At 39.4% G+C, this 24454-nt stretch overlaps 1 protein-coding gene across 6 annotated transcripts in view; it reads left to right on the forward strand.

The window, feature by feature from the left end:
- The window catches only part of ranbp3b (RAN binding protein 3b), a 25585-nt gene extending 9579 nt beyond the window's left edge, over window positions 1-16006 (forward strand). For 3 of the 6 annotated variants that reach the window (XM_022203670.2, XM_022203674.2, XM_051953743.1), the window contains 9 exons: window positions 5250-5369; window positions 6233-6333; window positions 6436-6511; window positions 6605-6701; window positions 9155-9282; window positions 9380-9500; window positions 13295-13437; window positions 14437-14632; window positions 14827-16006. In XM_022203670.2, the coding sequence (XP_022059362.1) occupies window positions 5250-5369; window positions 6233-6333; window positions 6436-6511; window positions 6605-6701; window positions 9155-9282; window positions 9380-9500; window positions 13295-13437; window positions 14437-14632; window positions 14827-14870 (1026 nt within the window). In that variant the 3' untranslated portion in view covers window positions 14871-16006. The remainder of the gene's footprint in view (window positions 1-5249; window positions 5370-6232; window positions 6334-6435; window positions 6512-6604; window positions 6702-9154; window positions 9283-9379; window positions 9501-13294; window positions 13438-14436; window positions 14633-14826) is intronic. The other 3 variants (XM_022203675.2, XM_022203669.2, XM_051953744.1) reach the window with 2 other exon arrangements.
- The last annotated feature ends 8448 nt before the right edge of the window (window positions 16007-24454 follow it).

Genomic DNA, 24454 nt, shown 5'->3' on the forward strand with positions numbered 1-24454 from the left:
CCAAGTAAGATAAATATTAGTGGTAGGACACAATTAAAAAAATGAATCTATCTAATTAGAGGCTTTGCAATTAATTTATCACGAAAGATTAACAAGGGCATAGAGGTAAAAAAGCGATAGATGCAGTGTTGTCTTCATTTTAAATGCCAAAAGGATTTTGCGGCTCCCGGTGTTTTCTTTTCTGTGGGAAACAGGTCGAAATGGCTCTTTGAGTGTTAAAGGTTGCCGACCCCTGCACTATACCATGTACTTTGCTTTACTGGCCTCAGCTCCTATATGGTCACAATTCTCTCTTTTGAATGAGCCAGTCATTCAGGCTCATCTACAGTGGAAAATGTGACTAACCAAAAAGTGCCCAGAACAAAATTGCATCACCTTTTAATTTTTTTTTTTTACTTTTTTGAAGTTTGCACCTCGAGTGATCAGGAGGGTACTTTAACGATTTAGAACGTCGTGTGACATCGTGCTGTCACTGTTTCTGAAAACTGAATCATGAACAAATAGCATTGTTAAGCATATTCTTTAGAACCCCATTGACATCCAGATGACTCATATTAATTCTCAAGTTATGAACATTACACATCAAAAAAAATTATGATAATCTATAAATGCGTGCAGATGGTATTTTTGCTTGTACAATGTACAAATGATTGAGAGCGCTGTGGAGTTGTTGTTTTTTTGTGTCAGTGGTCTCTGATGTAAGAGGTAAATGGTTGTAATTATTCTCAAGTAGTTCAAGCGCAGATTTTTATTTTGTGTCCAAATGTCCACAAACAGTCTTATTTACTAGTGCTTCTCAAAAAACATTAGAACATCGTGAAAAGTTTGAATATTTTCCATCAGTTATTCATGGAAGTGGAAACTTCATATAGATATATTTATACTAATTCCATATAAAAAATGTAATATTTCAATGCTTCTTTTGGTTTGTGAATTACAATACAGACATGTAGGGCTCTAGCTATCGATTATTTTAGTAATCGAGTATTCTATCGGGTATTCAGCCGATTAATTGAGTAATTGGATTCTGTGCTTGGCATGCAGCTTCAAAACTGGAAGTGAGCGAGCTGTGCAACAGAAGTAACCATCCTGTCAGAATACCGACAAACATCTGTGATGTATTGTACATATATAGTACAATACAGGTCTATTGTACGTGTATAGTATAGTACGGGGTATTCATCTAAAACTCAAAACCACGAGAACCTCACGTATTTAGTTGGTGATGCAGAAATCACATGAATGCGTTTTTATGTTTGGTCCGTTTAAACTGCTGGTACTGCAGCTGATAGAACACAAATAAGAAAACTGGCAAAGTTATTAGTGTTTATTACAGAAAATATTCAATCTGTAACATTAGTTTCACTTTGATTAGTCAACAAATTAAAGTGATTTCCCTCATTATGAGAAACTGTCAGACCTACATGCACTTCAGTACAATATCTTGTTTGAATTAGGGCTGGGACTTTAATGCATTAATTTTGATGAATTAATTACAGCAAAAATAACGCATTAAATAAATTAACGCATTTAATCACACCTTTCTCAGTTCCCTAATTTGTGGCACACCGGTAACACTAATGAACACTCGAGCCCAGTAGGTGGTGGTAATGAACCTAAAGTCTGTTTACCAGCTGTGAATAAGATGCACTGGACAGTGAAGGAAAATGAGACCACACTGAGTTTGTTGGAAGGAAAGTTTTCTTTTAAAAAATCTTCCTGATGGCAGCTTGGATAAAAGCATGCTTGTGTGCAAATTGTGCAAGAAAGAGTTTTCTGATCACCTCAATGTAAAACATATTGCTGTTAGCCCCAGAGCTAACATTAGCTACCAGAGTCCTGATTCCGGCTAACGCTGGAGCCATCCCACAATAGACCACTTTAGAAGACACTGAAAGTGCTTTAGTTTACAAAAAGTAATAAAATTTGAACATAATTGCACTTTGAGTTTGCAGTAATCTGTGAATGTAGTAGACATGAAAAATGCAGATACGGTAAATAGAAATGAAACAAACATTTTTGTGGTTTAAGTTATTACACTGCCAAAGAGGTGGAGCCTCGACAAAGTAATAAGTTAAACTGCAAAAATGTCTATCTTGTAATAACTTAATTATAAACTTTTAGTTTATGAAAAAGTACTTTTGTTTGTAAATAAAAATTTATATTCCTGAAAAAAGAAGCATCAAAATAACACCATTTATCAGGCCCAGAAATTATGAAAACGGAATGAATCTGTGCATTTTAAACTTTCTAAAGAGCTCCTTGAACTACTTATACTTTTGTTATGTGCCATGCAATGGTAAAACAACTAAATCCAGGCTATAAATCATCCAAATCACTTTTTTCTCAAGACGTCTTATTTTGAAATTGTATAAATTTAATAAATTTTATATTATACACACATGTCTATTCGTTGATTTAACTGTCAACCAAAATTTATTTGAATTAAGTCATTACTTTTTGTGTCAAATATTGCTGTTAGCCAAAAAATGCGATTGCGATAAATTAATTACAAAGCCTGTAATTAGTTAGATAATTTTTTTTAATCGCATCCACCACTTGTTTGAATATATGAAGTTTGATAGTTTTATTGTACAGCTGTCAGTTCCAGATACTCAGATCTCAAAATTATTACTCGGATACTGCCACAACGACCGAATATTCTGATATTTGGGACCAGCCCTAGTATATTCTTCATTGTTTTTCATTAAAGCAACCAGTTCACTGAAGCAGCTGAACACGTTCAGGGAGGAAGATACTGTACTTTCCAGACTATAAACCACTACTTTTTTTCACGCTTTGATCCCTGCGGCTAATATATAGATTTCTGCCCCCGACACCAGCGCTCGATTTAAGGCCGAGAGGTCCGGTCGCCCAAATGACATTTTTTGGGCCACCGACATACGTCAATTTAGACATTTTTAGGAGCCAAAATCAACTTTTAGTGGCCAAAAAAATTAATCCTACTTTTTTTGGAGGGGATCCAGTTCCTCCTCCACGTCAACTTGTTAGCTGGAGCCACCGAGCTGTCACTGGTCACTGGGCAAAGTGTGCCTTAAAACCCCCACGGCCGTGAAAAGTCACCCACGAATGAGCAGCGCATTGTCCGGAGCTCCTAGCGGGCGACTGGGATGTTGACAGCCGAAACAGGAGCGGTTTGTCCCGGGCAGATGAGCGGCGAGGAGTGGCGGACCCGCCGAGTTAAAAATGACAGCTCTGGTGGCTTGGTGCTTTCCGTTCGCGGTGCTCAGGCTCAGTTGGTGCTGTCCTCCGGATGCCGCCACCACTTTCTGGGCTGGTTCTGGATCTGACGGAGTCTCGCGATGTTAACGACGTTAACATCAGCGAAAATAAAGTGTTCAAATTTGAAATTAAATTGGCGGAAATCCGCGGATCCGCGGAAAATTGCCATCCCTGAAACTTGGATTTGGAGGTCAGTAGCCCAAATCAAAATATTTGGGCCCCTAACCAGCGTGTTTTTTGTCATTTTTGGTCACCATAATCGGTTTTTAGTCACAAATGGCGACCTGGCGACAGTCTAAATCGAGCGCTGCGATACATTTAGCCTTGTCACATCAGAATGAAATTACTGAACAGTTCACAGTGGACCAGTGAAACTGCTGGAATTAAATCAAACGCATTCACACTAAATTCTTCAAATCAGTCATTTTGTGCTTCATGCACACACTTCATCATGGAAAACACCAAGAAATGCATATGATGCAGCTTTTAAGTTAAAGGTAATCGATCTGCCTGTTGAAGAAGGAAACAGAGCTGCTGCAAGTTAGCTTGGCATCAATGAATTGATGGTGAGATGGAGTCGACAGCGTGAACTGACTCAATGGCTGTGTCCGAAATCGCATACTAACGTACTACATACTACATTCTCAATGAGTATATACTGTATACTACATACTATAAGTATGATTAGAATGCCGACCGTTCACACTGTAGTATACTACTCCATTTCCCATAATGCATTTCATACCTCCGACGACTAAAACCGGAAGTACGGCTATCAAATGTCTCGGCTGAATGCCGGCTTCAGGTCGATTTTACGCTAACAAACAGTCGCATAATTAATGTGGCAATTTCAAGCCGGCACTCCTCATGCAGTTATTAGCCAGATTATGCGAATCGTTTCAATTGTAGCTGCAGGCTACTGGAGGTAGCAGCTACTTGTTCTGTATGCAAAGCGAGCTGCTGCAACTAGCTGCTAGCATTCAGTAGCACGTTGTGAGGCGTCTGACAAATTTAAAACGTTGGTCAGAAAACACCTATTTCTCAAATCTGTGGGGTGATTAGGATGACTACTTAACCACATAAAATAAAATAAAAATCGCCCCGGTCCGGTCACATATCCCGCGGAGGCTTGCATTTCGGTGGATAGCTGGCAAAGCATTATGGGGCGGTTGAGTATGACTAGTGTGGTCACCGCGCATACTTAAAAATTATCCGGATATAGTATACATCCGGGTATTTCTCGCATACTCAGTCTTTTCACACTATCTAATGTGAACGCACTACATACTTATTTTGACGTCACACTTCGTATGAGTAGTACGTTAGTATGCGATTTCGGACACAGCCAATGCGTTTTACTGCCGTGTTACAGGCACTGTTCGGTAATAAAACATTTATTTAATTAAAAGTTTAAAAAAATCTTTCTGCGTAAATATCTCATCTTCCAACATGGACACCTGCGGCTTACAGTCAGGTGCAGCTTATATGTACAAAACTTTTTTCTTTTTAAATTTGGTGGGTGTGGGTTATATTCAGGTGCGCTCAATAGTCCGGAAATTATGGTAGATAGGTCTACCTTGTCGCTATATCCTGCCTCTTGAATGAATTAACTGGCTTCTACACATACTTGGGAAAAGTCTGTGTTGAACTGCTGTGCGGTGATATCACTCTGTGTGTGTACGTGTGTGTCTGTACGTACATATTTGTAATTGTTGGTCAATTTGTGATAGAATCCTCTTCATTCAATTCTAGCTCCAGTCAGCTGCATACAATGTAGAAAGTGTGACCTGCAGGGGTTACAGTTCGCTGTCAATATTATTACACTTGGTTGCATGTAATAAACACTGAGGCAAATCAATATTTTACCAGTGAAATTTGTTAGTACAGCCTCTTTTTAATTCTAATAAAAGCACAGTGAACAGTATTATTTTAGAACTGGCAATAGATAGTAAAAGCCATGAAACTGAGTAAAACTTGACCATGGTGCTTTTTGTTTCCTATTTCAGAAACATGAAAATGAGGAAGATGGTGCAAGTGGTAACAAAGATGGAAGCAGAAGAGAGAAAAAGGAGACAGATGTAGCAATATCTTTTGTGTTTGGTCAGAATATCAAAGACAGAGCAAAGGTGGGTTGTCTTCCTTTGACTTTAAACCTGACTATGACATATAGTGAGGTACAAATTTGAATCAAGAACTTCTGACAAACCAGACCAGTTCTAAGCAATTAAAAATTACAGTCAGAAGAGGGGCTTCAACTCTTTGCCTTAAGAATTCACTGTGAATAGAGAGTTGCCTTATAACAGCCTACATTTCATTATACTTTGATACGTTTCTGTGCCTGCATTAACCCTTTACGCTTCAGTGCGTCGTAGGTGTACCGCCGGCGGTACACCTACTAATTTGCATAGGAATTTCAAGAATGTCCGACGGCTGCAAACCCGATTATACAAACACTATACGCCGATGGAAAGCTTAGATTCTCATGAATCCACCGGTATAAACCACTTTCAGATGTGATTACCACAGCGGGTGAGAAAAACACATTTGTCCGACAAAAACAAATATTCATCCATCCGTTCTCTATACACGGCTTCAACGCACACAGCGCGACTCACATTTCCGGGTTCATTATTACACACAGAAAAAAAGATTCCACAAAAAACGGCCATAATCCAACCTTTTACATCCAGACAACACAAGCCAGTAAACTATTTTGTCCAAAACATGTCCTGAAGTCGGTATAAAATCCACGAATCGGTCGTTTTCAAGGAAATGCACTTCGCGATGTGCGTCCAATATTCCCTGTATTTTTCGTAATTTTTTTTATTTAAAAATAGAATATTAGCGATTTTTTTGTACTGAAAATGGCTGGAATTGACTGAAGCTTAAAGGGTTAAGGCTCTCAGGTTGATGTTGAGAATTGTCTGTAGAGATTTGTCACTTCCTTTCCTGTTACAAGGTAACGTCTTCATGTTTTTTTCCCGTCTAGTTGGAGGAGAACAGTACAGAAGACAATTCAAAGGATAATGTGCCACTGGACTCTCAATCAGAGGGCACTAATTATTTCTTGCAGTACATCTCGACCCCAAGGTAATGAATTTGTGCCATGCTTTACAATTTTAGCAGTTCCGTTTAATCTATTATGAACTTCCATCAGCTTGCTAATGTATGATTTCCTTCTTGTCTCGTTAGTTCAAAAAATGCCACCAACAGTGCAGATAGCGGAGCAAAATTTGTTTTTGGGCAGAATATGTCTGAACGAGTTCTGGTGAGTAAATACATCTTTGTTCTGCCCTATTTAACGACTCCTAATGTTCAAGCATTGAACAAGTTCCAACATTAGGCTTTTTTATGCTTTCAGAGTCCCCCAAAGGGTGAGTCCACAAGTGAGGAAAATAAAGAGGTTTCAGCTGCCCCTGCTTCAGAGCCCTCATCACAGGAAACCACCCCAGAGAAGGGTAAAAATGCAATCTCATTAATAATTACTAATAAATGGTTACTGTTAGGCTTGACTAGTTATAGATTTAAGCAAGATGTTGACTAGACTCCAGCTATAACCACAAATAATAACAAGACCTGTAATGGTTTTCAATTTCAGCAGAGCACCACTGCAACCCTGCAGTGGTGCTCTGCTGAAATTAAAATCATGACAGAAATAGTCACTAAAATGTTTGTCTATTGGACTAATGTTTGGCTCTGGCAATACACAGGTTGTATATTGTTTATGTATTTAACCAATCATAAACACTTTATACTGAAGGTTAAAGTCTACACAATTAGTAGAAGCCAGTTATTTTATAGGCTAAGCACAAAGTATCACCTTAGTGAGAGAATATTCAGTCCCTCCAGGAATTCGCGATCTTGCGATCGTGCGAATTCACGCGAAATCGACCAATCTCCGCGAATTATGCGCGGCCTTGCAATTTTGTCCAATCACTGCAGCTTTCCCACAATTTTGGCCCGCCTCCCGTGAGTACCACCAATCAGAGCAGTCCCCAGCGCAAACCTAATGCACGTACGTCACCAAATTCACTTCCTTGTTTATAGTTTGAAGATGCAGACATGTGCGATACTAGTGTCTCTCATTTACCAACAAACATTACTGCTGAAGACCGTGATAAACAATTGATTCACTGATGTTCTTCACCAAAGCGGAGCTAAACTATTTTACACATGTGCAATACTGTGGTGGAATACAAAAAAAGAAAAAAAATCATTGATTGATACACGTTTTTAAAAAAAACAAAACATGAAACATATTAGAACGGCTGAAATGAGCGGACAACAGACCACATAAATCACCATGATGGAAACTTGCATTCAGATCCATTAGAACACTGAAAGAATGAAGGTAAATTAGATTGTTTATTCCACCAAAGAACACGGCGGAGTTATGACGATCAGCGTGTGTGAATCCTTCCTCTGCTACCAACATCACTCAAAAACAGACTCAGGGATTTAAATGAAGTTTTCAGGGTCGGTCAGAAATGACACAAGGACCAAGTGATTAGACTTCGGCAGTGATGGCGGCTTAAAGTTTGGATCCACGGATTTGTTAAGGATTCATAGCGGCACGGCGTCTGATAGCGGCACGGTAACCATGGCAACAGGTGAACAGTACCCCAGCGGCCTGCTGACGGTCACGATTGTTATCCTACAACAAATCCAGCACTGTAGACGTATCGGAAATGATACAAGGAACAGTTGATTAAATTGTGGGGGTGTTTCTGAGTCCCATCAATTCCTGTTGCCAGCTACATATTTAGGTCACGCGATTCGGTATGTACACATGCAGAACACACACCTGTCTTGGTGGAGAACTGCACTCTCTCGGTGCTGTTCTTGTTAGTTTACGTGACAAGCCGTAAGCGTGTGTGTGTGTGTGCGTGCGTGTGTGTGTGCGCGTACGTACGTGTGTGCCAGGAAGTGCAATTAACTTTTTAAGCCACTGACAGATGTATCCGAATATGATTCATTCAATAGCATTTTGTGCCACAAATCTACCAACCACTTCATGTTAAACCAGTATCTGGCTGCTGCTATTTCCCACTGTGATGTGCCAGCTTTTGTGGAAATGGATTGGAACGCAAAATAAATAATTTCGGAATAAATATTGTCAATTACAGTGTTGAAACATGTTCTACAAGCTGGAAAAAATGCAGCTTTTTAGCAGTTGTCACTGTCTCCCGTAATTTCATCACAACAAATAAGCTTAAAACATCGCAACTTTTTAGAAAAGCTGCCGCGAATTCAGGCATTTTTGGCTGCAACAATCACGAAAAACGCCCGCGAAATCCTGGAAGGACTGAATATTGTACGAATGAATGTGGGGACTGACTGGTGGACATGTGTCAGTGACTACTTTGTCTAGTGACACTGAAGACGAATTCAGCATTTCACAGCTACTGTATGTGCAGGCATTTATTAATGTAGGCAGAGATCTCAAGTGACTGCTCTGCAAATTACTACACAGGCCTGTTAAACTTCTGTGTTAAGTGGAGTGTCAGCTTGGGTCCCTGTTCACTCTGCAGCGCTCACTACCCCAATTTTTGTAAAGAATGTTGATTTTGTGTCATTTCTAAGCTCAGGTAGCAGAGTTAGTAAACACTGAGCTTTTTCTAATTACTGTGTTTTATCTATCATGGGGGCGGCATGGCTCAGTGGGTAGAGTGGCCGTCTTGTAACTGGAAGGTTGCCGTTTCGATCCTCGGCCCGTCGAGCTCATGTCGCGGTGTCCCTGAGCAAGACGCCAAACTCCTAATTGCTCCTGGTGGGTCATGGTTAGCGCCTTGCATGGCAGCTTCCGCCATCAGTGTGTGAATGGGTGAATGTGACGTATCATGTCACATTCACCCATGTGATTTCTTTTTGGATAAAAGCGCTATATAAATACAACCATTTACCATCTTAGCAGTGAACAGCGTGTCAGAGTCTTTGGAGGAGTCTGCAGCAGCGTACACCAAAGCCACAGCCAAGAAGTGCATCTTAGAGAAAGTTGATGTTAAGACTGGGGAGGAATCAGAAAGCAATGTTTTACAGGTAGGTAACCAGGAACACTCTCTGGATTCAACACGTACAGTGAATAAATTTGGCGGAAAGTAGTACAATTCACATTTGTTTCCCTCCTTAATTTCAGATGCAGTGCAAGTTATATGTTTTTGAGAAGACTGCTCAGTCATGGATAGAGAGAGGTCGAGGTTTGCTGAGGCTCAATGACATGGCGTCGACAGAGGATGGCACGCTACAGTCCCGGCTAGGTAACTACACCTGCACAAACTTGGGAGTTTAAAAGAAAAATACACTGCTCAAAAAAATTAAAGGAACACTTTCAAAAAATACACCATATTTCAATACGGGGAAAAACAAACTGGATATTAGCATTGATATGGACTGGATAATGTGTTAGGAATGAAAAGTGCCACATTGTTTGATGGGAATGAAAATTAGCAACCCCCCAGGAGGGCTAAATTCAAGACACCCCAAAATCAAAGTGAAAAACTGATGTGGCAGGCTAGTCCATCTTGCTGAAATTCATTGTCAGCAACTCAAAATGGTATTCAATAGTTTGTATGGCCTCCATGTGCTTGTATGCATGACTGACGATGTCGGGACAAGCTCTGAATGAGACCACAGATGGTGTCCTGGGGTATCTCCTCCCAGAACTGGACCAGGGCATCGCTGAGCTCCTGGACAGTCTGAGGAGCAACCTGATGGTGTCGGATGGAGCAAAACATAATGTTCCAAAGGTGTTCTATTGGATTCAGGTCAGGTGAGCATGGGGGCCAGCTAATGGTATCAGTTCCTTTATCCTTCAGGAACTGCATGAGTTCTCTTACCACATAAGACTGGGCATTGTCGTGCACCAGAAGGAATCCAGGACCACTGCACCAATGTAGGGTCTGACAATGGGTCAAAGGATTTCATCCTGATATCTAATGCAGGGCTTAAAGTTTTCCGGTGCCACGCCGGATTTCCGGCGCATGGAAGTGTACCATTTAAAAAATTTCATCCATCTCCGTCCCGAAGGCTCCAAGCATGTGCGTCATTGTGCATTCAGTTGCTCCGCTTTAATCAGTCAAACTCCAAATTCTGCATTAAAAAAATATACACCTTCTGTCCAGGCATGCGACTTTCTGATAGAACTTTTATCCAATTACAGTTTTCTAACTGCGAGTGCGCATCGACTGCTGGGCACACGATATGCTGCGCCCTCTTGGTTCGGCATCGTCAGTGCTGCTGAGCCACTGATAAGAAATAACAGTATCCCACAAACAAAATCCAACTTTGCAATATTTGTTGGTGTTTTTTGTAATTATATTTAAAGGGAATTACTGGAAACACATTGATATATATTGCATATTATTTATTTTATTTCTGCTTGGACTGTATACCCATTCCACACGTGTCCCAGCCCTGTGGCTGCCTGGTCTCTCCAGAGCGCACGGAGCTCCAATCTGTGAGTGGTGCGGTGAAGAATCGAGCAGCTGATCACTGGTCAATAGCGTTGGAGCTTGTGTTTAGCCCAAAGACGCAGATACTAAAGTTTGCTCAGACTTTGTGTGACAGAGGAGAGAGGATGTGTCTCTGCTGATTAACAAAGAGAGCAGTCGCTGCCGCGATTCCTGAGCCGCGGTGTGTTTACTCGCCCCATTGGCGTAAATGCGTGCCGTGGAGAACTGCAGGTAGTGGCGATGCGCGTGCACGCCCCACAGTCCCCATGGTTTCACCACAAATAAAAACAAACGGGCTTAGGTATTGAATTAAAAAAAGTAACAAAAACAGAAGGTGTTGATTTTGTTTGACTTCTTAATCTTTAAACATTTTCTATGTTTTACAACGGCAAAGGGAAAAAAGGAAACAGCTATTTAGTTTGCTGGATTTTATTTTGAAAGGAAAAAAAAATCAAAGATCAAGCCATACGGATTTGTCCCATTATTCTACTCAGGACATCTGTTTAGTTAAATATGCACAAACTGAATGTAGCTTAGGTGATATTAACCTTTTTATTTGAGGACATATAGGATGTTTGTAATAATGAGTTAAATAGCTCTCAGCAGATTTTGTGACCTTATGCATCCGAATGATGTCTAGCCACAAACAAAAAATCTCCAATCTTAAGCAAATATTGCTAGTAAGAACAGAACGAACGTATGAGTTGTGTGAAATGAATAATGGATAGATAGTTAAATGAGAATGTTCTTAGCCTGCTTTTCACCGTTTTTTCTTCCCAAAATATAGATAAAAAATAGAAACATTTAAATTGAGTTAGTTTTATAGCAGTTTGGTTGTGGTTGGTGTTGTTTTGAGTTCTTGTTAAATCTACTGAAGAGATAAAAAATATTAAAAGTTATTAATAATACATGTACTTGATTTTCATGATTTTTTCCCCTTTACACTAAAATAAATCTTTGCAATTATAGTGATGTGGTATTGAAACATCAACACACACAAAAATCTGACTTGGGGCACTTTCTAAAATGCCTTAAGTTTTGGCCAAGTAAGGTTTTACATTTGAGCAACAATAAAATAGTGAGATCATAATGGGCATTATTTCCACCAGATGACCTCATATTTGCTCTGAATTAATAGAATCTCATATATATTGTGCTTTAGTGAGTTTTAAAACACATTTAAATACGTTTATTGACACTATAAATTGGATCTTAGAAGTTCAGGCTCAGGATTTTTTCTCACTTTAAGCCCTGCTAATGGCAGTCAGAGCACCATTCTCCAGTCTGTAGAGGTCTGTGTGTCCCTCCATGGATATGCCTCCCCACACCATCACTGACCCACCACCAAACCGGTCACACTGAACAATGTTACAGGCAGCATAATGTTCTCCACGGCTTCTCCAGACCCTTTCATGCCTGTCACATGTGCTCAGGGTGAACCTGCTCTCATCTGTGAAAAGCACAGGGCACCGGTGGTGGACTTGCAAATTTCTGTGTTGCCAGCTGAGCTCCACGGTGCCAGTCAGCGAGCACAGCGGGCACTAGTGGACGCTGGGCCCTCAGACCAATCTCATTAAATCTCTTTCTGATTGTTTGATCAGAGACATTCACACCAGTGGTCTGCTGGAGCTCATTTTGTAGAGCTATTACAGTGCTCATCCTGTTCCTCCTTGCACAAAGGAGCAGATACCTGTCCTGCTGATCGGTTGAGGACCTTCGACAGCCCTGTCAAGCTCTTCCAGACTAATTGCCTGTTTCCTGGAATCTCCTCCATGCGCTTGAGAATGTGCTGGGAGACACAGCAAACCTTCTGGCGATGGAATGCATTGATGTGGCATCCTGGAGGAGTTGGACTGTCTGTGGAACCTCTGTAGGGTCCAGGTATCGCCTCATGCTACCAGAAGTGACACTGACCCTAGCCAAATGCAAAACTAGTGAAAAACAATCAGAAAATATTAGGAAGGAAAAAAAAATGTCAGTGGCCTTTACCTGTAAAGTCATTCCTGTTTTGGGGGTTGTCTCATTGTTACCCCTCTCGTGCATCTGTTGTTAATTTCATGAACACCAAAGCAGCTGAAACTGACTAAAAACCACCTCTGTTACTTACTTGACCAGATCAGTATCCCACATGTTTCACTGATTTGATGCAATACTTAGATTAAAAAGTGTTCCTTTAATTTTTTTGAGCAGTGTATATTTACTGTTAAGGATGTGGATGACTTCAGCCAGCTTTTAGTGTTCAATGATCAATAAATGGTTTTATTTAAAAAATGGAATATTTGTGTTTGCAAGTTTAATCTTTGTGCCAGATAGATATACGATAAGAATGAGGGGAAAAAAAACATACATACCTTTTGATTTGTTTCCATCACCATTATTGTTACAATGCCTGACACTGAACACAAGGGGGAGCCGATTCTTATCATCTGGACATCACAGTACTGTACTTTGATGATAGTGGAGCAAGATGTAAGAATTGGTTTTCATTAAAGAAGAAAAATTGTGGTAGTATACCATGGACCAAAGAAATAGTGTAACAAGTGAGTTCTTGGACCTGTAGTTCAGTGCTTTTGTCTCTTTGTTGTCTAACAACCTTCCAGTGATGAGGACCCAGGGCAGCCTCCGTTTGATCCTCAACACTAAGCTTTGGCCCCAGATGCAAGTGGACAAGGCCAGCGAGAAGAGTGTACGAATAACTGCCATGGACACGGAGGACCAGGGGGTCAAGGTCTTCCTAATATCGGTAGGTCCAGAGGATGCGCAGGTTGGAAGTACAGAGGAGATTTTAGTTTCTTTTTGAGCAAAAAGAATATAATAAATCCTTATATACAAGTGTGACTTTCCCCATACCACATTGCATGCAACGTTAATACTGCAACACTACACTTCCAGTATATTCTATATAGTTAAACTTGACACTAGCTACAGCAGGCATGTAAGCAGCCTAGTAGTGTGCATCTGCTGCGAAGATCTATGTTGCAAACTTAAAAACTGCCCAGTCTTTTATTCCCATTTTTACACAAAAGTGGGTCATAAAGTGTCAATAATTTTTTAAACTACTATATAGGAAATGAGTACTATGTATAAAACAGGGCTTCCATTTGATCACCTTGTTGCCACCTATTTTCCAGTACCAGCTGATGGTCACTTAGTTTTTTTTTTTTTGTTTTTTTTTTTCTTACACAACCTAATGCAGTAGTGTCAACTTATCCATATTACATAAACAAAGCCACAATGTTTTGCCACAGTGGTCACAGCATTAGTTAGTTATAGAATGCTTCTTCCAGATGTTTCAGTTAAACATCTACTTTATTATCACTGTTTCCGAACAAACTGGAGAATCGGAAAGGTTTCACACTAATTGTCTTCTCCCATTTTACTTGGTTGATTCTGTTGTGGTACAAAATCAACTGGAATCGATGAGTTCCAGATGAAGATCTTTCCACAGCACCAGTTTCATCAGAACTACAATGTAGTCTTATAATATTCAACCCTTGGACACCCATAATGTGCCTTTGTAAAATATGCGCTGCTTTTCCTCACGCGTGAATTTCAGTTGATGCCAAGCAACTGTTAATAAAATTTTGAACCTCATGCACAGATGTCTCGCATTAAAAAAAGGGAAGTATTGCTATCTTTTCAGTCAGGCTTTTAACAGTAAACATCTGCAGAGAACAGTATAATTTGTGTGTTGTAACAGTGTCGCTGAGCTGTATATATGTTTGATATTTTGCTTCTTTAGGGTAGCTCTAAAGACATAGGTCAGCTGGCTGCAGCATTACATCACCGTATCTTAGCTTTGAAGAGTCGGGCGGAACAGGAGCCAGAGACCCCAGCAACAACTATCCCTGAAGCCGAGGTACCGCAGTCCAACGAGGATGACAGCGATGAGGAAGACAATGCCTCTGCCTCTGCTTCAGCCTCCACTCCTGCTACAAGTGAGTGATGTTTATTACTTAGCTTGAGTATTTGTTTGCATATTCTGGGGTTGATCGTCGTACAGTGTTAGTGGTTTTATTGCAGCATTGGCTGCTTTTTGCTTCTTTATGCCACAGCAGATGTGCTATGTATGGTGAATAAGGGCAGTCAAGTACAATGCCTTTGTCAACCTGCTGCCGCTCTGTTCCTGCAGGTAATTCAGAGGGAGGAGAGAGCCAAGCAGCAGGGAGCACATAGCGTCACTCTTGGACAGCCTGTTTAGATGCCGCTGTTGAGGCATTTTAATGCAGGCATCTCCATGGACACCCCTTGACCAACATGGGTCCTCCAGACCAGTACTTTTGGATATTAGAAATCTAGCTCCAGGAAATAACCCCCTGTGCCGGAGTGTCTCACCCAACTCGTGCAGTTCATCTTCTCTGCATTCAGCGTAATATCTGGAGTTGTTTCTTCCCTCCCTCTCCTGTTTTGTGTTTTATTTTTGTTTTCGAGTATTTTTTTTCTCCCCGATAGCAAAAATAAAGACTTCAAAGCTTTGGTTTGGGACTTTTCTGCTCATCATATTGATGAGTGTAAGGGTGTTTTCCTCTACATTTTAAAGTATGGCACATGTTAAGACTGCAGTTTCTACTTTGGGACCTTTATACTCACTCTACAGCTGTACCTCTGGACGCCACACATCCAGAGGAGCTTCATTCTCAGTGTATTTGACTAGTCATCCAGTCGGTTGTTCCTACATCAAGTCCGACCTTCCTCCTTCCCCCTCATCTCGACCAGTCTGTGCGTTAGGTTTTGGCAAATGTAATTTATTTTGGGCTGTCATTTTCATGAGGCATCTCAACACATGTGCTGTTTGTAATGGCTGGCCAAGACCACTCAAGTTGTCATTAATAGCATTTTCTTATATTTCCTATTGACCTATATTATAGTGAATAAAAGACTGAAACAAAGAAGTTTCTGCTAATGTGAGTTAATGATATGAGGACAAAAGGGCAGAAGGATTCAACTCAAAATTTTCTCTAAATTAATAAGATGTGGTCTTTTTCACCTTGTTTTTTGTTTTTCCAAATCAAGAAAATTAACTCATCAGTCTACATTCTGCATGTAACTGTTACTTTTATCTTTTCAGCATCCCAAGGATTTATTGTGTTGATACATATTTTTATGTTGAAAATATACAAACTTTTTATCCATATACATTTGGAAAAAAACATTCTGGAATGAAGACTTAACTTCATGTGTGGAAAAATTGAGTGATAACTGTAATACCCCTTGAATGTCATGTACATTTGAATATATCATATTTAGTAGCGCGCACCATGTTTTCTCATCTCCAGCTGCCCCCTTTACAAAATAAACCATTTTGGACTGACTGTGATTTTCCTTCAGAAAGTTGATTTTATGTGTAAATTTAGAGTGAAATTCTCAATATGCAATCAGTAATAGTCTTTAGTAGTGTTATGTAGTAGGTGTGCATAACCCTGCAGCAGTAAGTACAAATGTAGAGAATATTTTAACCTTGGACATGACTGAGCACAAGGAATGAGTTATTCATCTGTTTTGTATCCATGTGCTGGATCTGGTCTACAGATTTTATGCTGTGCCCTAGCTACACTGAGAAGGAATCAGACTGAATCTTGCTTAAATACAGTATTCAACCGACACAAAGTCATGTATATTTGGTGCATATACCTATCATAACAACCTTGTGCAATTATATACATCCAGACTGAAAACTTAACTGCCACTGCTCACAGCTCTGTGCCTTATCTGCTGTTCTGTGGTGACTCAGCAGGAAAGCATTTTTCTGCCACGTCTGATGTAAAAGATTGACTAGTGAAAGTCAAAACTAAACACATTCTGAGCTTTAGATGTTGAGACCTCACAATCTGCACAACTTGCTGTAGTTTTGCCTGAGGCCATTCAAATCTCCTTCATTCTCCAACTGGGATTCATCTTATTGTCTTTATCTGAAATTGGAAGAAATGTCAATAAAAATTAGCAAAGTACATCTTAATGGTAATGGTGTTGTCACCCCAGTCCAATAAAGTGCAACTTTCCATTTGCAGACATCAGCATTTGGAAGCAACTGCCACTGTTGACACAAAGTTTGATTTATTATGCATACAAACTCTTCTGGTCCATGTAAGAAAATATTTTTAATGAAAGAAGTGGACAAGCAACATGCCTTATAAAAAAAAAAAAGGAAAAGGAAACTGAAGTGCATGACCTGTAGAACACCAGATATAATCAAGAGAGATCTATAGACAACAAAGCAGTCAACATAAGTTCCTGCACTTGTCACAGCATGATTACCAGTCATTTATCTCTTGTGTGTTCCATAGAAGATGAAATGGGTGCAAAATATGAGTTGCATCTAATTTTTGTCAAAAGTGTTACTTTTCTTGACCAGTTGGTTTTGAGACAAATGATCTAAGCTGTAACACTGTCAGGCTGTGATGCAAAGAAAGCATGGATGACTGTCAAAATTGTTCATGATCCCTTCTGCTGAAAATCAAGTTTTGTACTCTGCTAAGATGTCTATATTGTGTTTTTTATTTGCTAAAAGGCACATCATTAGCAAAAAAAAAAAAAAAAGACCAACCCCATGGTTGAGCATTTCCACTTTAAAAATGTGCAGGGCAACAATGAAAACACATGAATTCAGACTTCAGTGGTTTAATATGTAATAAGCCTAAAGAACCAATTCTGGGGCTTTCTGCATCATTATTCTGGGTCAGTTTCCAGTTGGAAGTTGTGCGGCTGAATTACTCCAATATTACAGCTGGCCACTGTGTAGCTTAGACTTCAATTCATCCATCCATTATCTATCCACCACTTAATCCTCATTAGGGTCGCAGAGGGCTATCTCAGCTGACTTTGGATATAGGCACTCACATTCACACCTATGGACAATTTAGAGTTAGAAATTAACCTTAGCATGTTTTTGGACTGTGGGAGGAAGTCAGAGTACCCAGAGAAAACCCACAAGTGAACAGGGAGAATATGAAAACTACATGAAGAAAGATCCCAGGAAGGTCGGGACATGCACCGAGGATCTTCCAGCTGCAAGGCAAAAGTGCTAACCACCAGGTCACCTTGCAGTCTGAGTTCAATCCAGTTCAATTTTATTTTATTTATGATTCACAACATATGTCACAGCACTTCACATAGTAAGGTAAAGACCTTACGAATTTTAAACATAGAACAGAGAACCTGACAATCCAAAGTTGCCTTTGGATTCCCTATACGTGAGCAGTCAGTGACAGTGGGACGAAACCAAAAATAAAATAAAAACCTTTAACTGGCAGGAAAAAACCTCACACAGAACCAGGTTCAAGGATGGTGGCCATCTCCTCGACCAGTTGGGGTGAGAGCGGGGACGAAGTGGAATGGCGATGGGAAGATAGCAGATGGAGAACAGACAAACAATACAAACACAACATTTTGGAGGTCAGTGAGACCAGAGGCTACAGATCAGTCATGTAGCTCCAGATCCAGACACTCATGGAGAAAACATGGTGTCTGGATTCCCCCCCACCCCTCCCAAAAAAACAAAAACAAAACCAAAGTACAAAACACATACACATGAAAAAAAAGTAAAGATCACGGAAAGGGCACAGTTTTATGCGGCTGCATTTTCTTTTATCTATTTTTTTGTAGTTATGTTGAAATAACTTGTGAGACTTTGTAGGGGTATTGTTTTGTCTGACTAACAAACCAAAACCTCAAGGTATTCAATTTATAAAACAGAACACATGAAAAAAAAATGCCAACACGTATTTAAAAAGCTGGTACAAAAGTTTTGGCATTTGTCATTGAAGCTCTAAATTAAATTAAAGGTCGAGCCCACAAATGTTTAACCACACAGCCTCCAATAATGGTTCTGTCTCTGGAACTTGTCATCAGCTTAAAATGTATAACTCTCAGTTTTAGAGTCACAAAATATTGCATTGTGTTCTTTTACCAGAAACAAGCTTTAGATTTGTCATCTCTTTCTGCCTCACCCATGTTTTAATTCCATGTTCCCCATTTAGCTCCAGGCCAAACTCTTTTTGAAGTGCTGCAAATTCTTTCCATTGCTAGTTGTATTTAAGCATTATTTGAATGGTTCCCATACAAGCACTGTCCTGTTCTACATGTCATCAGTAAAATTTGTAGAGAAATCTAAGCTGTTCTGTCGCCAGAATTATGTTTACATGTGGTACATATGGCTTCTTGTCTGCTCTGCTTAGTACAAATTGAGATATGCCTCTTTTATAGGATCAAAATGAAGCATTCCTTTTTACTTGCAGTTGATTCATGAAGCTTGAGAACATTCTCTCTGCTAAACTTTGTACAAAATAAACATTCACTGATCAACTGGAAAATGTTCTGAAGTGGTACCTGTTCAGCAAAACATGTTGCAACACGGCTTTTTTTCTAAATCAAGTCTTTTCTTTTTATTGCATGCTTTAGGCATCAGGTTCATAAAGGGATAATAATAACATGATGGTGATTGCATAATCGCAGAGTTGCCTACAAGTACTAGGGAATATTTTATGGCCTTGTTTGTGGACATGTTAGTGATACTAACAGGGCCCCTCCAGCCCCAGGGATGGTAATATTGATCTTGTGACTGCTCAGTCAGTCAGGTCACCATTTGGGTTACACTAAATATCTCAGTTGCTTTTAGTATGACAGAAATTGATTAGTTCCTAAAAAAATCATGAAGTTAGTGATTCCCTAACTTTTTGTCAGAGTGACAATGGCTTTCACATTAGTGGTTGTGAGTAGAATATTTCAGTAACTGGTGGATCGATTATCATGAATTTGGTTCAGATATTAAAGCTAGAGTACGCATGACCATAGAAACAACAAGGTTAAGCTAGATTTTGAAAACATACAACAAAATCAAGGCTTAATCCTCGAGAGAGAGCAATTAAAAAGAAAGGAATGTGAATCATTTTAACTACCTCATGTCTAAAAACATACAAATAGGCTACATTACCACATTTGCAACATCAGTTGCCCACAAAGCATCAGTACAGACAGCAAATCTATTGTACATATACTACTGTTCAAAAGTTTTGGGTAACCCAGGCAATTTCATGTTTTCCATGAGAACTCACACTCTTATTCATGTGCTAACATAATTGCACAAGGATTTTATAATTATGAAGTAGTCTTTCAGCACGATTGGCTAACACAATGTAGCATTAGAACACTGGAGTGATGGTTGCTGGAAATGGACCTCTGTACCCCTATATTTCATTAAAAATCAGCCGTTTCCAGGTGGACTAGTCATTTACTACGTTAACAATGTCTAAACTGTATTTCTGAATATTTTTAATGTTATCTTCACTAAAAAAAACTGCTTTTCATTCAGAAATAGGGACCCCAGACCATTGGACCTTTACACATTCTGAAGGGAATGCAGATACAATGCACTGACTGGATGAATGTTTTTTTTTTTTTTTTTTTTACAGGTCCTGTGACTGCTACAGAAAATAGAAAGTTTTCTTTGCATTATCTGAGCACATGACATTTGGTTGCTGTCATTAGGATGTTAAAACATTTTCAGTAATTTAAATAAAACACCATCTCTGGAATACATTGCATACTTGAACTTGAATGTGCTCAAAATTCATTTTGATAGTTTTGTTGATGTGCAGACTCTGTTGCCCTCTGTGAGTTCTGAGATTTAAGTTCAAATATCTGCAAAACAATCAGCATTCTCATCAACCTCAGCTGTACTTTGCATAGAGCTGAGTCTCATAAACCTTTTTCATTTGTAGGATTTTTACGTCTAAAATAAGGCTTAATTTTATGGAAAATAAGTATTTTCTTTTCTTTTTTCACATTTTGCCTCAACTTTTCAAAATAAGCTTGGGTTTCCATTAGTAGTCTTCACTCCTAGAGACAAAGAATCACACTCACATTCACACCTATGGACAATTTAGAGTTAATAATTAACCTCAGCATGTTTTTGGACTGTTGAAGGAAGCCGGAGTCCCTGGAGGAAACCCACGCATGCACAGGGAGAACATGCAAACTCCATGCAGAAAGATCCCAGGTCCAGGCTGGGGTGCAAACCGGGGATCGTCGAGCTGCGAGGTCAGGGTGCCAACCACCGATCCACTGTGCAGACCAAGAAGAACCTTATTTTGAATTTTGTTTTGATATACATGTACTTTAGAACAATAGCAAGAATTTAGCACAACAAGGAGGTGAAAGCAGTGTTCTCATTATTTAAATGTAAAAGCAGAATCAAAATATTTAGTGCCTAAATTCGATGAGATTATTATTTTGGCCATGATTAGGTAGCCCGAACCATATATTAGGTTATCAATGCTAAAAGTCACCTCTCTTTGATGTAGCTGCTGAAGTAAAATGTTCTTCTGTTTCTGCACCGAATCAATTTGCATTATTTTTGGATCAAATGAATATGCAGACTATGTTCTTCTGACCTCTAAATGCAAATGAGGCACAGCACACGCACGTTACTGCAGACCAGGTGGAAGCTGTCGTAAAGTGATACCACTCAGTTGCAGCAGCTCCTGAATTTCAGCAGACTTGGACAGCTTTCAAGCCTATACATGTCATGATGTAAGAATGAAAAGCACCTAATATGCATTGTTAAAAGAGTAAACGTCCAGGAATTAACTTCTTATGTCATTACTCAAACAGCGTCTTAAGAATTCCACACGGAAAACAAATTACATCTGCTAACACTACACTCATAGCTCTTCCTCTGTTCTATTGTGATAACTTACTGGACATCAAAAGGAATGCCACATTTTTAAGGCCTGTTATCACCTGTGAGCTGAAGCATGTTTACAAAAGGAAGATCCGCAAGTGAGTCATGTACTTCTGGTTGATTTGGAAAGTTTTGGCAGTGCTTTAAGGACAATTGTGTCAGAGAGAAAGTTCACAGATGAGAAGCTGATAAAAGATTGCGATGAATATACTTCAAATGAAAACTCAAGGAATGTTCTGATGAAGAACATTCCTAGTATTTTTATAGCAGTAAACAAAGGTAAATATCATTCAAAGTCATATTATATCCTTCCTTCTGAGTAGCTTAGGTTAACAGCAGGTGGCACATAAAAACAGTCATCAAAACTAGAGTAGCTTTCATATGAGCTCCCATAAACAAACCCTGATTATTCTTTATTTGTGTCATTTATTTCCTTACAAGGAATCAAGGCATTCCTAGAAGGGCTGGGAAGATTAAAATCCTTTCAACATGGCTATTTCTACCATGAGGCATTTACGAGAAAAATCCTCCTCTTGGATGGAAGTCTTGCATATAGTAAGATTACTAACCAGAATGCAAAAATGGTGTGGATTTTCTTCAAACGTACAAACTTCACAGAGTGTATAATTTATTCAGTTTAATAAATAACTCAATCGTCAGACAGGGAAATAATGTTCAAAGACAGAAACTAAAAGTAAGTTTTTTCTTTGTATCCCGTCTGATACCCTGGGGTATTTTATTTGACAAAAAGTGAAATGCATTGCGGACTATCTTGACAGATAGCATTATAGTCGTGCATGTTAAAGAAGTGCTTCATTGTATATTTCTGTTGGGGTGGTATTAAACTAGTTTAACTGTTTAAATAATTGATAAACAGATGTGAGTAATTTTTTGAAGCATTTATCTTCTTAAAAGTCTCATATTGTGTCTCATTTCAGCAAATGAATGAAGGTCTCACATGTCCAATGTGTCTTTCCTTTTTCAGCTCAAATGCTGGAAAGATGTTTAATTAGAACCATGACTGTATAAAGCCTGGCTTTATACGAGTTCTAAACTAGTTGTTTCAGCAACTGCAGACTTAAATGAAGCTAAGTTGCTGATGCTGATGCTCCCGTTCCTTTCAGGAAGAAGACTCCCTCTGAGTTTGTGATTGACAGTGCAAAGCAAAAGCGCAGCGGCTGACATAGATGTAAATGTGTGTGAAACCAGGATTTTCTACTGGTTCTGCTTTTCTCTCTGAGTTATGATTTTATATGGAAAGATTGCCAAATTTATTAAAAATATACAGCACAGCTGCTGTTTTTAGCTCATGTTATAAAAGTTGTCAAGGCTTGAGGAGTGGCATAAAAATGTCTTCATATCTTAGCAACTTTACACTCCAAGTTTACGACAATCACAACACACAATAAAAACATAGTTTTCACCATGTGGTGACTTTCAAATGAATATTTTAGCTTTACTCCTTTATAACAGTAAACTGATATAGCCTTGGATCGTGGACTAAACAAGAGATTTTTCATTTTGTCAGCTTTGAGATACACTGATCAACATTTTCACCTTTTTTTCAAAAACTGTGAATGAAAATTTTTGCATGAAAAGTTCATGTTCATTCTAATTTCTACTAACTTAAACTGCATAATAGTCCTGCAACTAACAATCATTTTCATTAATCTGTCAATTATTTTCTTGATTATTATCAAGCAAGCTAATTTGCCATCCCATCACATGCAACATGGAAAGCAGCCAGTACAATGCTGAGCAAAACGTTTTACCTTAATACTGGGATGAGCAAGAGCACTTTATTTCTGTTTTTCGAGATTGTGGTTTTGTTTGATTAGAACTTTATCTGTTTTTATCATCTATGCATCATGCCAGCTGGCATGATGTGCAGCTTTAGCCAAACTATCGTGCTGCCATGGATGTGCACCCCCCCCCCCCCCCCCCCCCGTTTAGCAAAGTACATCCACTGTTGTAAAAGCCCAGTTACTATATGAAAAGGATACATGCTTGTAATGTATACTGTGTCTATATTGCATATTTTTCTATCACCCAAAGTTATCCAACAGTCCACTATTTATTTATCCATCCAACAACAATGTCACCCTGGCAGTGCTACAGAGGACTGCCAAACTGGCAACGTTGCAGTTTCTGTAGATCTGAGCAGGTTGTGACTTCGACAGCTAATTTTGTTTGTAGCCTATACTTCCATCTCCTATGTTCATATCGTGACAGCATTTTTATGAATAATGCCCTATGTTATGTTTCTGCAGCAGAGGAGGTTGCAGCATCAGGACCACATTTCTAAGATCTTAATTTTTGATGACAGCACCCCCAACCAAATTGGGGATGATTGCTTAAATTGTGTGATTTATGACTTAAAGACTTCAAAAGTGCATCAGGGTCCTACCACCAGTGACCTTATTCAGCCTTGCATTCCTAAATATAAGGTCTATGTATATGGGTTCTGTAGCATCTTGAGACAATTTGACTGTAATTGGCACTATGTAAATAAAATAAAACTGAATTGAACTGAATAAGACCTAGCTATGGACTGACCCTGTTGTGGTGTTTGTATCAAGAGTCTTTTGTTGGCTGAGTGCAGTGAGCTGGAGGGAGTGTAGACCTGAATGAGAGATTTCAGGTAGGAGGGAGCAGTTTTCATTGTAGTTTTGAATGCAAGTATCAGTTTTAAATTTTATGCGGGCAGCAACTGGAAGCTAGTGAAGCCATCTGGACAGTGGGGTGACGTGCTGTATTTGACTGGTTGAAAACCAGATGTGCTGCTGCATTCTGAATCATCTGCAGAGGTTTGACTGTGCATGCAGGGAGACCTGCCAGTCAGGAGTTGCAGTAGATGATGCGTGATATTATGAGAGCCTGTACCAGGAGTTGTGCTGCATGTTCAGACAGGATGGGTCTGATCTTCCTGATGTTGTGCAGGATGAATCAACACAACCAAGCAACAGAGACCACATGAGCCTTGAAAGTTAGTTGGTCATCGATCGTGACACTTCGAGCAGACACACCTTGTGTGTCACTGAGTTCCCACAAAAAAATGAATTCCACCGATTGAACCAAGGTT

The sequence above is a fragment of the Acanthochromis polyacanthus genome, chromosome 9, assembly GCF_021347895.1.
Source record: "Acanthochromis polyacanthus isolate Apoly-LR-REF ecotype Palm Island chromosome 9, KAUST_Apoly_ChrSc, whole genome shotgun sequence".
In the NCBI taxonomy this organism is placed as follows: domain Eukaryota; kingdom Metazoa; phylum Chordata; class Actinopteri; family Pomacentridae; genus Acanthochromis; species Acanthochromis polyacanthus.